This window comes from Rana temporaria, chromosome 10 (assembly GCF_905171775.1).
Source record: "Rana temporaria chromosome 10, aRanTem1.1, whole genome shotgun sequence".
Taxonomy (NCBI): Eukaryota; Metazoa; Chordata; class Amphibia; order Anura; family Ranidae; genus Rana; species Rana temporaria.
This window is the reverse complement of record NC_053498.1, coordinates 85,948,057-85,965,590: the sequence shown is the minus strand read 5'-3', so window position 1 is coordinate 85,965,590 and position 17,534 is coordinate 85,948,057. Positions and strand designations below refer to the sequence as shown.

At 46.1% G+C, this 17,534-nt stretch overlaps 1 protein-coding gene across 1 annotated transcript in view; it reads right to left on the bottom strand.

Annotated features, from left to right (window-relative positions):
* Positions 1–17,534, bottom strand: part of LOC120915279 (sulfotransferase 2B1-like) — a 46,569-nt gene that overhangs the window by 14,215 nt on the left and 14,820 nt on the right. Inside the window, exons 2-3 of the mRNA XM_040325658.1 lie at positions 7,284–7,425; positions 3,766–3,974 (exon numbers count right to left, since the gene is read on the bottom strand). Coding sequence (XP_040181592.1) covers positions 3,766–3,974; positions 7,284–7,419 — 345 coding nt within the window. The 5' untranslated portion in view covers positions 7,420–7,425. The remainder of the gene's footprint in view (positions 1–3,765; positions 3,975–7,283; positions 7,426–17,534) is intronic.

Below are 17,534 nucleotides of genomic sequence, written 5' to 3'. Positions count from 1 at the left end.
CAAAAGCCCCCCCCCCCCCCCCCCAGAATATCGATTGTGCATGTGATTAAGGGTCTTCTGGAAAAAATAGGGAAATATGTAGATTCACTAATTAAGAAAATGATTAACCATCTTCCTCTCAGGGCTGGGCTCAGCCCTTCCTTCTCTGAGCTGGCCGCTTAGTTGTCGACTAATTGCAAGCTCCTATCTCTTCACAGTGACTCTGACTCACCTGTTGATGATATCCTGCTCGTCCAGCCCAGATGATCTCTGCCTTCGCCTTGGTCAACATCTCCTGCGTTTCTGTTAAATACTTGCTTGTCTGACATTTTTTCTGGCTCCGGATCCTGCTTGCTGTTCCACTACGCTGATTCCTGTTTTCCTGACTTTCTGGCTTGTCTGACTATCCATTCCGGTTACCGAACTTTGGCTGTGTTGACTATGTTTGTTCTTGGTCTTTACTTTTATTATTAAACAAGTGTGATTTAACTGTACTTCTGTCTCGGTCTGATTCATGGTTACTGACACTTCCCTCCTTTGTTAAAGATACCAGTAATGTCCTACTTAAACTCCTAACAGAGCCTACTGGAGCCCTATTAGTGGGTATAGATGTAGAAACACTATAAACATCTGACCCCCATGATTGAGGCTTAAAGCAGTTTCCTATTTCCTGGAAGATTAATACCCCCACCTTGGGGCACACAATGAGTTCATAGTTTAACTCCTGGAATTCATGTTATCCCATAATTTCTTCCAGTTTTTAGGTACTAGTTATTAACAACAAAGGGGTACTTCCATGGGAGCAGCGTACTTACTGGCTTATGAATGCCTTCATCTGGGTTTTTGGGAAGAGGAGGTCGGGTATAGATCCTCGATGTCCCTTAGCCACTGCAACATGTGGCTGAGGTACATCGATGACATTCTCATGGTGCAAAGTAGTACCACTGAACAACTGGCGAAATTCCTGAATGAACTAAATGCTAATGAGAGAAATATCAAACTTACCTACTCCCATCATGAGAAGACACTGCCTTTCCTAGACTTACAAATCTCTATTGAGGGTACTAAAATCATTGCCAAAATCAAAAAGAGACAGCGGCATACACCCTCCTACAGGCGCAAAGCCGTCATTCTAGTTCCCTGATTCACGGATTTCCAACTGGTCAATACCTGCGGATCAGGAGGAATTGTTCCAAAAATCAGGACTTCAGTAATGAAGCCATAGATATGTACCAATGCTGTAGGGAACAAGAATATTCTCATAACACCATAAGGAGAGCTAGGAAGAGGGCAGTGAGTGTAAAAGGGAGAACCTTGTGAGGAAATTAGAAATAAATGAAAATAAAGTTAAAGTGTTTGTTACTGCAAAATTATTCATTTCTGCCAGACTCTCTATTATGGGCAGGCATATCACACTGTGCAAGTATTTTTTTTATAAAAATGAGGCATGTAAATACCTTTTTAGAGCTATCTTCAGGCCGGTCACGTGACTCGTTACATACATTGCCACTGCAGGAGGGGCCGAGATCTCCCTCTGATGTCAGTTGGGGAGGTCAGGTGGGCACTCAGTCCTTCCCGCAGAAGTCATGTATTGGGGGAGGAGACAAGGAGACACATGACGGCGGGGGGGGGGGGGCGTCGAGAGAGACACAGAAGGCAGAGCTGAGAGGCAGAAAGGAGGGGGTGAGGGGGAGAGAGGACAGATGTAGGTGACAAAGGGACGTACAGTGGTCAGGGCTCAGTAGCCCTGATTATCGTGGTCAGCACAGAGAGGGGGATACAGGAAGGATTGAGTTTTTTTTGGGGGGGGTTAACAAACACTTTAACAAGTTGGAGTACCCAAGAATTATCACCAGATGTGGCTCCCAGTGGCATCAAGTCAAGACCATTTTCAAAAAGCATTGACACATTTTAACCTGATCTCCACTTATTACGGATATAGTGGTACTGCAACCTCTATTGACCGCACGTAGAGCCTGTAATCGTAATGATACCATGGTTCACTCTGAGTACCAGTGAAATCTAACCAAAAATTGGTTGACTGATCTCACTCCTATCCCTGGAATGAATGCTTGTGGACACTGTTACATTTGTAAATATGTCCATAAAACTGATTGGTTCCAATTTTGACATGGCAAAGAACTTCAAGATCAACAAATTCATTAACTGCTATTTGACTAGAGTAGTATATATGCTATACTGCCCATGCAATAAAGCCTATGTGGGCAAAATGAAGAGACCACTTTGTGTTAAAATTGGTGAACACCTAAAAAGTATTAAAAAAAAGGATGATGAGCCTCCGCTGGCAGTGCATTTTACCCAGTTTCATCAGGGCAATCCCAGTGGTTTAAGAGTGAAGGGCATATATGTTCTAAATGTACCTACTAGAAGAGGTGATTTTGATACCATCTTTCAACAGAAGGTAAAAAATTTGGATTTATAGACTCTGAACTTTAATTCCCAATGGCCTCAACAATGAATGTAGTTTACAACCCTTCCTTGAGGCATGACCTTCAACTTGTACTCAATAATTAGATAATTGCTTGCCAGATGCCACCGTTAGAGTATCTCTTTAAGATGGGCTTGCCCTTTTTGTTAATTTATCCCCTATTGTTTTGGCTATTTTGGTAAGTTCTGTGTCCACCCCCTCCTTTTTGCTGTAAATGACTAGAATTTTCTGTAGTTAGAATCGCCAATATATTTGATCTGTAAGCACTCAGTGGTATTTTATCTATAACAGCTTGATAATTGTTTAGAAGTGTTAATGTGTTATATCTTGTGGTGAAAAGGCATTACTACATTGAGTAAATGGTATTAAAAGATGATGCAGGTAAACCCCTGCTCGCTCTAAAGGAAGCTAGTGCTAATTGGCTAACAAAATGCGTCAACATAGCGTCAACATAGCGTCATCACATCAGCGTTGTGACATTTTCTCCCAGGACAGCAGCTCTGGACATGCGCAGATGATCCTGTGGACGCTGAATCTGTGATAGTCGTTTGGAGAGCCTGATGCCGGTGCTGTGTAGGCAACTTTACATCCGGGGTTCCGCAATGCAATGAAGCAGGATGCAGCCAACATGCTCAAGGTGGTGAGAAATGGTGATATCTAATCCTTGGCCATATCATAGACCTGTTGTTCCACAAGTAGCTTCCTGGACATTCCCCCATTACATATGCACTTAGGCTCCAACCCTCCCAATATATCAGCATACTTACATCGTTTCACAGAAGTAGCTTCCACTCAACATCTGCACCTTAAGGAAACACATTTGTTGTCGGACAATTTCAGAGCATGACTATCCAACATTTGTTGTTGGAGATTCCGACAACAATTGTCCGATGGAGCATACAGACAGTCGGATTACCCGACAAAACCCTTCCATCACACAATTGTTGTCGGAATATCGGATCGTGTGTACGGGCCTTTAGTCTTCATTTTTTTTACATATATGCTTTGGTTATGTGGACTGTACCAGATATTGTTTTTGTTCATTCCATGGTGTTATGGTTGACGCAGCCAAGACAGAAAACCTTGCATTGTCTGGTGTCTGAAATTCATTACTGTGTGTGTTGATCCAGGGAATCCTTTTTATTCTTTCGTGTTATTTATGTCAAAAAAACCCTGCCTGTCAGCAGTTTTGTCAAAAGTGAGTTTAATACCACATACCCAGTTTGTATAGGTACCTTTTAAATGTAAGTCAATTCTAGCTATAACTTTTGTACAGTTCCTAAGACAGTAATTTAGATTTGAAAGCATATATAACAGTCAGGTTGTCTCATACACACCTTTGCTTTAGATTTGAAAAACGATTTTGCAAACAAGTGGTGGGGGAGGTGGGAGGATATGATTCTTGGCTGGGTAAGACTTGCTTCTTGTTCTTGAAAAGCAACAGTCTCTTGCCATGGTGCCCTGTCAAAGCTTGGTATACTCTGACATATTGTTGCATCCCCATTGTGTTTGATTAAACTCAAGATCTCTATCATCCAATTTGTACCTGTAAACAAACCAAACACAATCTATATGTAAAAAAAAAGCCAGTGGGGGTGATTTACTAAAACTGGACTGTGCGAAATCAGATGCAGCTCTACATAGAAACCAATCAGCTTCCAGATTGTATTGTTAAAGCTAAACTAAACAAGCTGAAGTTAGAAGCTGGTTGGCTACCATTTAGAGCTGCACCAAATTCTGAGTATTTCAGTTTTAGTAAATCTTCTGCACTGCACAGTGAATCATGGAGGATTGCATCCACACTGCCACAGATTTAAAAGGATTTCAGCTAGAGTTACCTAAGATCAGTTTGCAAATAGTGATGTACAGTAATGAACATGAACAGTTATAGTAGAATAGTTGCCAACCTTCTTAAAAAAATAATAGGGACACTTTTTTTTGTATGTAAGCAGAGTCCTATTTTAATTAGGGGCGGGAATTCATTTGTAGGCATGGTTTAGCTAAGAGAAAGAATGCGGCACATGTAGAACAAAGATAAAAAGCCTTCTGTGGGCAGCAGCCTCCCCAGCACCCCCTAATACCTACCTGAGCCCCATCTCTGTCCAGCAATTTCCACAAGTCCCTTGGCCACCCGAGACTCTCCTTCCTGATTGGCTGAGATACAGCAGAGGCGTCATTGGCTCCTGCAACAGGCGAGAAAGGGGCGAGGCCAAACAGCGGCTCCATGTCTGAATGGACACACAGAGCTACAGCTCAGCTCGGATGCCCCCAGAGCAAACTGCTTGCTGTGGGGGCACTTAACAGTAGGGAGGTGCCAGGAGCAGCGAAGATGAACCTGAGATGAGGAGGATCCAGGCTGTTCTGTGCAAAACCAACTGCACAGAGGAGGTAAGTATAACATGTTTGTTATAAAAAAAAAAGAGATTTTACAATCCATTAGTCTGGAGGTTTTGAAGTTTTGATAAAAGTTTTGCTGAAGTCAAGTGGGCAACCCATAACCTCCCATTCCTATCCAAGTTATTAAACTTAATAAATAACAAAAACAAAGTCACAGACTGTTCTCGGATTCTGGGTGAAAATCTGGCGTGCCTGGCTGGGCAGGAGTTGGGGATCCAAGTTCATCAGCAGTCCTTATGGGGGTGTGTTACATATACATTCTCTGCCTTATAAATACTGTATGTGTAGCGCTACCCCCGAAGGAGCCGCTGATTGATTTTGGGATCGGCCTGCTAGGTCACCTTGGCAATGTCTAGGGGTGTTATTTGTGAGAACAGCAGGAGTGAATGGAGGTCCGGACATTCAATAAAGAATTTTCTATGCTTTATTGCTTAGGCCAAACACGGCCAACATCAACACAATGCAGGGAGGTCAAAGTTGATGAAGGAAAGAAAGAACCATGCGGTATCAGGCCTGGATGTAGAACTGAGCAATTCTTTGCTCTGCGTTAAATCAATTAGAGAACACACCACCACTCTACACGGAGTGGGTAATGTGCCCCCCGGACAGACCCCTATGACAGGCCTGGCAGCCAGAGCGTCACTCTGGATAACACTGGGATAAACAGGTCTACAACACAGACCTCTCTCTAGGCCCCATCATAGGCCATCTTCAATATATAGACTTTAGTAAGTGAAAACATTCCCAGTAGGCTGATTTAAAGCAAGTCCCTGGATGACAGTAAGCATACCTGTCAGCTGCCGGACTCCCGATCCTGTCAATAAGTCCTGGAACCCAGCAGAGCGTGGAGATTTTCTCCCTCTCTAGAATGTGATCCACTGCAAGGTCCGGTCCTGGCCAGGAGGGCCACGCCGGCGGGGTCCATGGATGCGTGTACTCTAAAGGTGGGTACCGCACCTGGAATGGGGACCCCGCGGGAAAAAGAGCACACGGACACCTGACCTCCCTCACGGATATACCCTCTCCCAGCATGCCCCGCGAGACTAAACGTCCTCTGATTGGCCGCAAGGAGAAGATCTTCTCCGTCAGAACCCCTCTGGCGCCATCTGCTGACCAAATGTGGCACTGCACTTCCTGACCACAGTCTGACCCAGTGGATTTCTGAAACGACAGAGGTCCCAAATTTAGACAAACACATAGAAGGGAGCAAAGTAACTCTCCCTTCTTCACTAAATTTAGGCGTAGCGCCCATGATAAAAGCAAGGGGGCGCTACATATGGAAAAACAATAATCCCACTTTAATGGAAAAAGTGACAGTGGGACTTGTGCTGCCTCTGCAGGACATAGAAAATGCTGTTACATTTGTGTATTCAGCCTGTGTTGTTTTTAGGTTAAAGGGATTGTAAAGGTAAAAAAAAAAATTCCCTAAATAGCTTCCTTTACCTTAGTGCAGTCCTCCTTCACTTACCTCATCCTTCGATTTTGCTTTTGAATGTCCTAATTTCTTCTGAGAAACCCTCACTTCCGGTTCTTCTGTCTGTATCTACACACAGTAATGCAAGGCTTTCTCCCTGGTGTGGAGAGTGTCAGGACACTCTCTACTTTGCAGATAGAGAAAGGAGCTGTGTGTTAGTGGGCGTCCTGACACTCCTGCTCGCCCCCTCTCCCCTCAAGAGACACCAGGGAGAAAGCCTTGCATTACTGTGTGGAGTTACAGACACAAGGACAGGAAGTGGGGATTTCTCAGAAAAAATAAGGACGTTTAAAAGCAAAATGGAAGGATGAGGTAAGTGAAGGAGGACTGCACTAAGGCCACGTACACACGACCGGTTTTCTCGGCAGAATCCAGCAAGAAACTCGATGGGAGACGTAGTCGTGTGTACACTTTTCGCCGAGAAACCCGTTGAGCCAAAAAGAGAGCATGTTCTCTATTTCCTCGTCGGGCAATGGGAAAATTTGGCTCGATGAGTTTTTTGACAGCCGAACAAGGAACTCGACGGGGAAAACGATGTGTTTCGCCCGTCGAGTTTCTCGGACGTGTGTACGCGGCCTAAGGTAAAGGAAGTTATTTAGGGAAAACATTTTTTACCTTTACAACCCCTTTAAGTGTTGGTTCACCCTAGGGTGACTTGTCAGTCCATTCAGTGCAATGGAACTGTTCTAATTGGAGCGACTAAAGTCACTCTGACTTCAGCAAGCTGCCAACCATCAAAGCAGGCATAAGACTGAGAAGATTATTGTCTCTTTACACTTCAAATGACTGGTCCAATGTACTGCATGTTGTATTAAACTGCAATGTTTTTTTTTTGGAGAGTTGAGCTGTCTTTGGAGGGGACTTATTCAGTAGGTGATCATACTGGCAGAATAGACCGAACCATATAGTAGATATGTCAATGGCTAAAGCCCTCAAAACAACAGTTCCTGTAGACTTATAACTAATAGATTTGCTTTCATTTACCTGATTTGGGGTAGGTAACATTGAAAATATCATCATCCAAGACTTTAAGTTCATTTTCCACATAACTGACACTCTTTTCTGAGTGAACTGTATGGGCAAATCTGACTCCTTTGTAGTCAAAATGATCAAATGACATGTTTATCTGTAATAAGATGAAAATACAAATGTTATAAATGAATAAAACCAATGACACAATCCAGACCTAACTGCTTAGTAATGACTACACTACCTACATAGAGATTAGATAACACTGATACACTGCTCTCAAAGGTCTAAAAAAGTCTAATCAACTCTCATTTGGTCAGAGTTCATCGGTCAAACAGGGTAAGTGTATGTCTAAGCAAAAACACTCAGTACAACTCTTTAATACAATCACATTTACTTAAATGCTAGTGGGGGTTAAAAGCGCCCCGCTAGCGGCCGAATAGCGCCTCTTTTTACAGAAAACGCGGCCAGCTGGCAGTGTGAAATTCAGCTTCACTCCATGCCCATATAAATATAGCCTAGAGAATGTACAGACCCCCCTTCAGCACAGATGGACCCCCCTTCTGCACAGACCCCTCAATTCAGCACATATGGACCCCCCTTCAGCACAGACCCCTCTATTCAGCACAGACCCCCCCTTCAGCACAGATGGACCCCCTTTAAGCCCAGACCCCCCTTTTAGCACAGATGGACCCCCACTTCAGCACATACCCCCCATTCAGTACAGACCCCATTCAGCACAGATGGACCCCCCATTTAGCACAAACCCCCCCTTCAGCACAGACGGACCCCCATCTCATTCAGTACCCCAGATCAGCCATCAGTTCGGCACAGGTAGCAGGTTCCCTCCCCCTGTGTACACATAAACACTGGAGGGGGAGGCGGCTTCACTCTGCTCGCTGTGCCTGTGTGACATCCGGCCCGGGACTGCTCAGACAGCCCGCGACCACGAGACTTTTCAACACCTTCTCGATTTTCCAGGGGGGTCAATTGCCCCCCCTTGCCCTATGGAGCGGACGCCAATGGCTCACAGATATTTTCTTTCATGTTGGAAGATCTCTGTGATTATTGAAGGGTTGGTCCTTTTTCTACAACTATATGCCACAACAATGTCACCCAGTGTCAGGGGCGGACTGACCATTCGGGAACTCTGGCACTGCCCGAGGGCCCCATGTCACTAGGGGGCCCCATCAGGGTTGCCAGGCACAGTAAAACCAGGGACAGTATGGCAACAAGTAAAACACAGGACACTTTGGCCCAGATTCTGAAAGGACTTACGATGGCGCAGCGCCATGTACGCCGTTGTAAGTCCTAATCCGACCCATGGTATCTATGCGTCTGATTCTTAGAATCAGTTACGCATAGATATCCATTAGATCCGACAGGTGTAAGTCTCTTACGCCGTCGGATCTTAACTGCATTTTTTTTTACCGCTAGGTGGCGCTTCCGTCGAATTCTGCATTGAGTATGCAAATTAGCTAGATACACGAATTCCTGAACGTACGCGCGGCCGACGCAGTAAAGTTACGACGTTTACGTTAGGCTTTTCCCAGCGTAAAGTTGCCCCTGCTATATGAGGCGCAGCCAATGTTAAGTATGGCCGTCGTTCCCGCGTCGAAATTTTAAAAAGTTACGTCGTTTGCGTAAGTCGTCCGTGAATGGGGCTGGACGTCATTTACGTTCACGTCGAAACCAATGACCTCCTTGTGGCGTACTTTGGAGCAATGCACACTGGGAAATTCCACGGACGGCGCATGCGCCGTTCCGCAAAAACATCAATCACGTCGGGTCACAGTAGTTTTACATAAAACACGCCCCCCCGATCCAAATTTGAATTAGGCGGGCTTACGCCGGCCGATTTACGCTACGCCGCCGCAACTTACGGAGCAAGTGCTTTGAGAATACAGCACTTGCCCGTGTAAGTTGCGGAGGCGTAAACCTGCTCGGGTCAGTCTTTCCCCTACACACGGCCGGTTTTCCCAATAGAAAAACTGCGATGGAGCTTTGGCCGAGAATGCCAGCCATGTGTATGCTGCATCGCAGTTTTTCCCATAGGAAAACTGCCAAAAACAGCCAGGCAAAAGTCCGCCAGATTTCCCGGCGGGAAAAAAAAGAGCCGATTCTCATTTTTTGTCCGGCGGTATTTGGGCAGTTTTCCCGTCGGAAAAACTGCGAGGAGCATACACACGGCCAAAAGCTCTCCTCACAGTTTTTCCTGTCTGGAAAACTGATCATGTGTACGAGGCTTTAGGCACTACACCATTGCAGGGAGGGGAACCGAAACAAAAGAAATCCAGACAAATCTAAAGCAGCCTGACTATGTACTCAAAATCACCCAGGTACAAGAAGAGACGATTGCGATAAAGGAAACAGTTTCTCATTCATTTGAACACAACTCTGAGAGCATTGAAATGACTTTCATACAAATGCCTGCAACGTCAACACAGTATCGAAACATGCCTCTAGGCAGCTATGCATATGGGAAAGAGGAGGAAAGTCCAAAAAGAAAACATCTGGGGCAACTGTTAAAGAGTACTGGGTTGGAAGAGGTGTTAAGGCCAAGTTCACAGAATATGCATATTATATTCAAGATACAACCAAAATCCAAGAGTAAGACAAGACTTCAAAAAAGAAAAGAAAACACAAGTTTTCACAAGAATGATACAGAAGAGATACTGTAGATGCATGGGAAATCCCCAGATCCCTCTCATATACTGTAGAGGTCACAGCTTAAGGAAGGATGGCACCAATAAGAAGTAGCTCATCTGCTTTATATTGTGTATTTAAACAAAATGTAAACGTCTATTAATGTCTTTATATGTGTGAGTAAGTGTTGCATGAGAGGGAGTCCTACCTACAAATTACTGTATACTGTAACATTGTACTTTTTTTATGCACTGGAGAAGGAAACTGATGGCAAGTCCATAAGGCTTAAGACCCTTGGCAGGAACCCTAAGGCCCCGTACACACGAGAGGATCGATCCGCTGAAATTGATCCGCGGATCGGTTTCAGCGGATAGATCCGCTGGTGTGTACGATCCAGCGGATATTTATCCGCGGATATATTTCGGGCCGACCGATTTCCAGCGGATAAAAATTTCTTAGCATGCTAAGAAATCTATCCGCTGGAATCGGCTCCAGCGGATCGATCCAGTGGTCTGTACAGACTCACCGGATCGATCCGTCCGAACTCATCCCTCGCATGCGTCGTAATGATTCGACGCATGCGTGGATATCCTTATATGACAGCGTCGCACACGTCGCCGCGTCATCATCGAGCGACGGCACGACACGTCACCGCGAACGGAATTCCGCGGGGATTTTGATCTCCTGGTTAGTACAACCAGGAGATCAAAATCCGCCAGAGGATTTATCTGCGGATACGGTCCGGAGGACCGTTTCCGCGGATAAATCCTCTCGTGTGTACCCGGCATAAGTAGGCTCCTATCACTTTTATTTTCTCTGGATAAGAGGGAAAAATATTTGAATAGAGCTCTGTAACAATATAAACAACTCTGTTACAAAGAACATGTTGCCCTATTCATTGAAGCAGAGTAAAGAGCAAAGTACATGCAGAAATCAATAAGTGATTATGGGAAAGTCAAGGGAGTTTATATTGTGCATTCCAGGTCATGAAGTAACAAGTTAAGGCAAGAGTATGGCTTGTTCATACTATCTCCATTGAACTTCATTGATCTACATGGATCAATGCAGGCTCAACGCAAGGGCACATAGAAAACAATTGTTTTCACATCGCAGCACTATTTTTAGGTGGATTACGTATAGATGCAGACAACAGGAGTCCAGCACTCTGCCTGGGAGCTGAAACAATCAACTCCTGGACTTCTGATGTAGTGGCGTCTCCAGCTTTTATATTGGGGGGGGGGGGCACATGGGGGGACAGGGACAAAAGTAGGGGGTTCAACCATAAAAACACAATTATATTAGGACTGTTACTGATCACAATTTTTGTGTTTGATGAATCAATTTTTTTTTAATCAATTGATTGACTAATTTCGATTAATTATAACGCACAAACAGATCCAAAGTTTCCCAGTGCAGCTACCAACCACTGGAAAAATGGATAGCAGGATGCAAAAAACACACAAAGGCAGCGCTCGATGGGAATAGCATTAAAACGTTTATAGTCTTCAAGTAGGTAACTAAATAAATATTGCACTGGAGATAAAACCGATGTAGCTACATAAACGTAAAAATACATAAAAATGGTGCGAGTAATACCAAACAGTAGCAAAAGGAGTCATAAAAACATGTAGCTAAGTATGATACTGGTATAAAAATGTGTACAACGATGCCACTGCTGAATCCAGATGAGGAGGGGTTAACATCAGTCCGTCGGCATGTAGATGTCCCGTGAAGGGAACTATCACAACTCCCAGTGGATGGTTGTAGAATCCCAGTTTGATAGAGGGAAGTGTAACAGCCCTTGCGTGTGGCAGATAGTAAGGTCCCACCGGCATGCACATATGAAGGCACAGCAAAGGAGCCCTTCAGGCGGAGAGGTGAGTACCAATCAAAAGAATTTTGATCGATCAAAAATAAAAATTTTATTGATCAAAAAAATTAAAGATTAATCGATGAATTAATAGTTAATTTTCACAGCCCTAAATTATATATATGTATATATATATATATATATATATATATATATATATATATATATATATATATACATATACACATATCTATCTATCTATCTATCTATCTATCTATCTATCTATCTATCTATCTATCTATCTATCTATCTATATCAAGAATAGAATGCGCTCCAGAGGTCATCAATGCAGCCTCACCAGTGCCCATCAGCTGCAGTCTCACCAGTGTAGATCAATGCAGCCTGATGAGTGCCCATTATTGCAGCCTCACTAGTGCCTATCAATACATCATCACCAGTGATTGGAGAGAGGAGAGAGAAGGGGGAGCGCCGCCGGATCGCACAGAGCGGGGATCTTCCACTTACCCGGCAGCCGCTGTTATATGAAGTCCCGCCTCCTGGATGGGTTCCTATGATAGACTGCACACAGCGGCCGTGCCATGTAAAGGCAGCCCAATGGGCCCAGTGGTACTGATGTTAGGGTTGTGGGGACAGACTTGGTCCAGGGACAGTGTCCTCAGTGCAGGGACTGTCCCTGGAAACTGGAGACTTCTGGTCACCCTAGGCTAGGGGCCTGCGGGACTCACAGATCCACGGCCAGCTCCCAGCAGGACCCACAGTCCATAGGTCCTGCTGGGAGCTGGCTGTGGACCTGTGGGTCCTGCTGGCCACTGACCTTTGGGTTCTGCTGGGAGCGGACAATAGTCTATGGGTCCTGCTGGCCTGTGGGTCTTTCTGGGAAATAGACATGGACTATGGGTTCTGCTGGCCTGTAGGCCATGGCCAGCGGCCGGCAGGACCCATAGGCCAGCAGGACCCACAGGTCCGCGGTCAGCTCCCAGCAGGCCATTGGCACTGAGGTGTATGGGGAGGGGGGGAGATAGATGGAATGATCATGTGGGGGTCAGCTGGGGGTGTCAGGGTCTCTCACCTCAGCTATGGGCCGAATTGGCAGGTGCCAGCTCAGGCTCAGCAGGACAGGTCCTCCTCCTTGCATGGCCTCCTCCAGTCCTGGGTCAACTTCTGGTGCACAGTGTACTGCAGCCACCAGCGGCATGCCCAGGCCAGCCACTTTTTTGTCCACTGTCCAAAAACAAGAGATCGACTGCGGCGACCGGGAGTTGTAGCTCTCTCTGGCTGGCCGCGCTGCTCTTCAGACTCCACCCACTGGGAGCAGCGAGCTGCCGCAGACTACAACTCCCATAAACAACAGCGGCGGCCAGCGAGTGATGCCACTCAGCCCCGACTTCCTCGAGGCAGCGGCTCCAAGACTGACAGACGATTCAGTCGTGTAGCCGCAGTGCTGGCCTTTTTTAATGCGTTTTACTTGGGGGGCACACTATAATATTGGGGGTGTCTTGGCCCCCTCAGGCCTCACCCTAGTGATGCCACTGTTCTAATGCTAATACAGATGACTCCATCAAAGTGTGCTGTAGATGTGAATGAAAACATTACATACGTAATGTTTGTATCAGGATTGTTTTGACTTCACCACACTTCCTAACAGTTTGAAGAACTGGGCAGAGCTGATGCATCCCTCTCCAACTTCTCCCTACAGCAGTAGATCACTGCTATAGTGATCAATTGCTGGCTGATGGCTATTTCAAGTGATCTCCTACTGTAGCTGCATGAGGGGTCTGGATCTTGTCTCCACTAACCAGGTCTATACACCCCCTGAAGAAAAAAAGTGTAAATAAAATAAGTAATTATGCAGGGTATTAAATGTTTATATACACCAATAAGCCATACCTTTATGACCACCCACCTTATATTTAGTAGGTCCCCCTTTTGCCACCAAATAAGGCCTTGCCCAATTGAGGCATAGACACCACTAGACCTCTGAAAGTATGCTCTGGCATCTAGCACCAAGCCATAAGTAGCAGATCCTTTAAAGCAGTAGTAAACCCGGCTGCATGTACAGTAAATATTTCCTAAACAGTGAAAGTTTAGGAGATATTTACAGTACCTATAGGTAAGGCTTATATTCAAGTAAAAGTCAGAGGCCCAGATTCAGGTACGACTTGCGCGGGAGCAAGTGTGATTTGCGCCGCGCAAGTACGGATTTGCTCCCAGGCAAATTTGCGGGTGACCCAGAAAGCAAGCTAAGCCAGAAATGTGCCATTTTTGCACGGAGGCAGTTTCTCTGCCCCGGCGCAATTAAGGGGCAATTTTGCTCAGGGAGCAACTTGCGCTCTCATGGTTTTCCCTCAGCAAATATGCAAATGAGGAACTGCCACTGATTCATAAACTTGCGCTTGTGAGGAGCATTTTGCTCCCAAAGCGCGCAAGCTGTTTGGCCGGGGCAAATTTGCACTTTATAAAAGCAGGGGCAAGTTAGCAACAGATGGCCACAGGTCAGCTGGAGAGCAACTACAGCAGCACCAAGACGGACGAGCTGAACAAGCAGAGCACCCACACTTTCTGGATCTCACATCTGTGTGCCAACATGCCAGGGGCAGCTACAAAATAAAAAAAAGCTCATAATCTGAGCATCAATAAAAATAAAAAAACTCAAAATCTGAGCATAACCAAAAAACAAGCTCATAATCTGAGCCACAAAAAAAAAAAAAAAATGGTCATAAATGTTTTTTTCTTTTGGACATCCTTGGCCCAAGAGTGCCCCGGCTCTGGCTCCTCAGACGCCGTGGTGGAGCATGGGGTGGGGATGGAGGGGGGGAGCATCAACCCCTACTTCATCTCTCCTGGCAGGTGGTGCCTGCAAGCCCTCCATGGCGTTGGCCAGGCGGTTGAGGACGGTGTTGGTCTGTCCCAACATCCTCATCTGGTGGTGGTGATCCTCAACTGCCGTCGGGTAAGTCTCCCCTCCTCCCACATAGCAGCAGTGTTGGCCTCCACCGCACCTGCCAACCTGCTCACCTCCGAAGTTAATAATGCAGTGGCATCCTGCTGTTCAACCAGACAGGTCACAATGGCTGCGCAGTTGCCACTAACATCCTCCACGGTCTCATTATGTCGTCCCCCCGGTCAGCATGGTGGGTGAGGGCCTGCTGGACAGAGGAGGAGGAGGATGCCAGGCTGTCCGCCACCCGCCTCAGGTCTCCCACCATCTCCCCTATATGGTGGGTCTGCCGGGCCTGCTCCTCCTGCAGACCCTCATGGAGGCTGGAGGGTACACCCCTAGTTTTAGAAAGAGCCTTCCTTGGAGGAGAGGCTGGGGCACGAACTGAGGGAGCAGAAGGGGAGGGGATCACACAGGAGGGAGTGACACTGGAGGGGGGGACACTGGAGGGGGGGACACTGGAGGGAGGGACACTGGAGGGAGGGACACTGGAGGGAGGGACACTGGAGGGGCTTGCCCTGGAGGGGGATGATGTTATGGTCGGGGGGGTGGTGGGTCGGTCAGGGATGGTGGGATCCTCCTGGAGGGACACTGCTTCCTCCAGATTGAGGATAACGGCCTCCTCCACCACTTCCTCCTCCCTAGATGGACTCTGGCCGAAATCCTCCTCCACCAACATGCCCAGGATCTGCAGAGGGCCTGACTGCACCCCATGATGTTCTGGGGATGACGTGGGTCGCCCTACAGCCGACGACGGCCCAGCCTCATCATCAACATCTGTGGATGACACAAAACAAAAATGTTGCTGGAGCAACACACTTATCATATGTTCACTTCTACCCCCTCCCATGATACACAGCGAATATGAGATAACAAAACTTGTTACATGTTCCCTTCTACCCCCTCATATGTTCACTTCTACCCCCTCCCATGATACACAGCAGATATGAGAAACAAAAACTTGTTACATGTTCCCTTCTACCCCCTCATATGTTCACTTCTACCCCCTCCCATGATACACAGCAGATATGAGAAACAAAAACTTTTTACATCTTCCCTTCTACCCCCTCATATGTTCCCTTCTACCCCCTCCCATGATACACAGCAAATATGAGAAAAAAAACTTACCAGTCCCCAAGTCCCCAACAGTGGAGTCATAGCCTGGCAGTCCCTCCACCTGCTCCAGCGCTAGACTCTGAGAGATGACCTCCTCCTCCGGATTGAGTCGCACAGAACAGGCTGGTCCTCTTCCGGTGCCCCTGCTGTGCTTTTTAATGAGGACAATTTTGTCCCGGACGCGACGCCGCATGTCTGTGAACTTTTTCTGGATGTCCATCCAAGTCCGGTCCTCAAAGCCCAGGGCATTGATGTCTAAGGTTATCGCCTCAAATATTGCCCTCCTTTGGGCTACGGTAGTATTTTGGCGTTCAGCGCCATACAGAACAGCAGTATGGCGCGTCAGTGCCTCCAGCATGATCTCCATCTCCGCTGCCACAAAATTAGCCTTTTTTTTTTGGCCGGGAGGTGCCATCTCGCAGCAAAGGGCAAAATTACCTTGCTCAGGGGGGGGGGTGGAACAAGCAGGATGTAATTTTGCACAGGACCTGCGCAGGTCTGCCCCTATTTATTTGCTCAGTGCAAGCAGTTGGGCAAAATTTGCCCTGAAAATAGGCACAAACCACTGCTGAGTGGAAAAAAGATCATTTGCATAGGGCACACCCACTTTCACTTGCGCTGCCTTAGGCCCTGATTTTTGCCTTACAAAGGAGCAAGTTAGCAGACAAAAGGAATCCTGAATCAGGTGGCAATCTTTCCAATTTGCCCCAGCGCAGAGCAAATCAGCTGCTCTTCACATGTGCAACTAAAGGGCAAATCTACCTGAATCTGGGCCAGAGATGGGAGTTTACTCCCACTTTAGGTCCTGTAAGTTGCACGGTAAAGCTTTCACAGATGTTTGATTGTTTTGAGATGTGGAGAATTTGGAGGCCAAGTCAACACCCCCAAGCTGGTTGGTTTGTTCCTCAAACCACTCTTGAGTAATCCGCAGTGCAACAATATCGTTGGATGATCTGGATGACATTTGCTGTCACAGAAAAAAGCATCAAATGCTCACGTAAAGGAACGCAATGTCAGTCTAATTTTTAGTGATGCCAAGCCTATGAAGAATTCACTTTGTGCTGTTGTGCTCATTTTTGCCCTTGCCAACCTGACTTAATTCTTTGTTAATATTACCATAACAATTTACGTAAACCCTTTATTTTCCCTGTGTGTGTCGTAAAGTAACATTAGCATCGCAAGGGGAATAAAGCACTACTAAAGTACCGGTAAATTGCATTTAACATTTTGCTATGTTACATAAAAGCCCCACTAATGTGATATCATTTAAATGTGCAGACTTGGTTGATTACATTTTGAGTTAAGTTTATGGGGGTGCGTAATTTACATTTACATTTTGTTCTCAAAAGTTACAGGAAGCTACATTTTGTTTTCAAGTTTTTATCTATTTATTGCCTGTAAAAGTAAAATTGTATCCAAATTTGCTACCAAATTATGGGCCAGTTTCACAAAAGAGATACGACGGCGTATCTCCTGATACGCCGTCGTATCTCTGAGAGTATCTATGCGGCTGATTCATAGAATCAGTTACGCATAGATAGCCCTAAGATCCGACAGGTGTAATTGACTTACACCGTCGGATCTTAGGATGCAATACTTCGGCCGCCGCTGGGTGGAGTTTGCGTCGTTTTCCAGCGTCGGGTATGCAAATTAGCTTTTACGGCGATCCACGAAGGTACGCGTGTTCGTTACGTCGTCGCTAGTCAGTTTTTCCCGTCGCAAAGTTAGGCCTGCT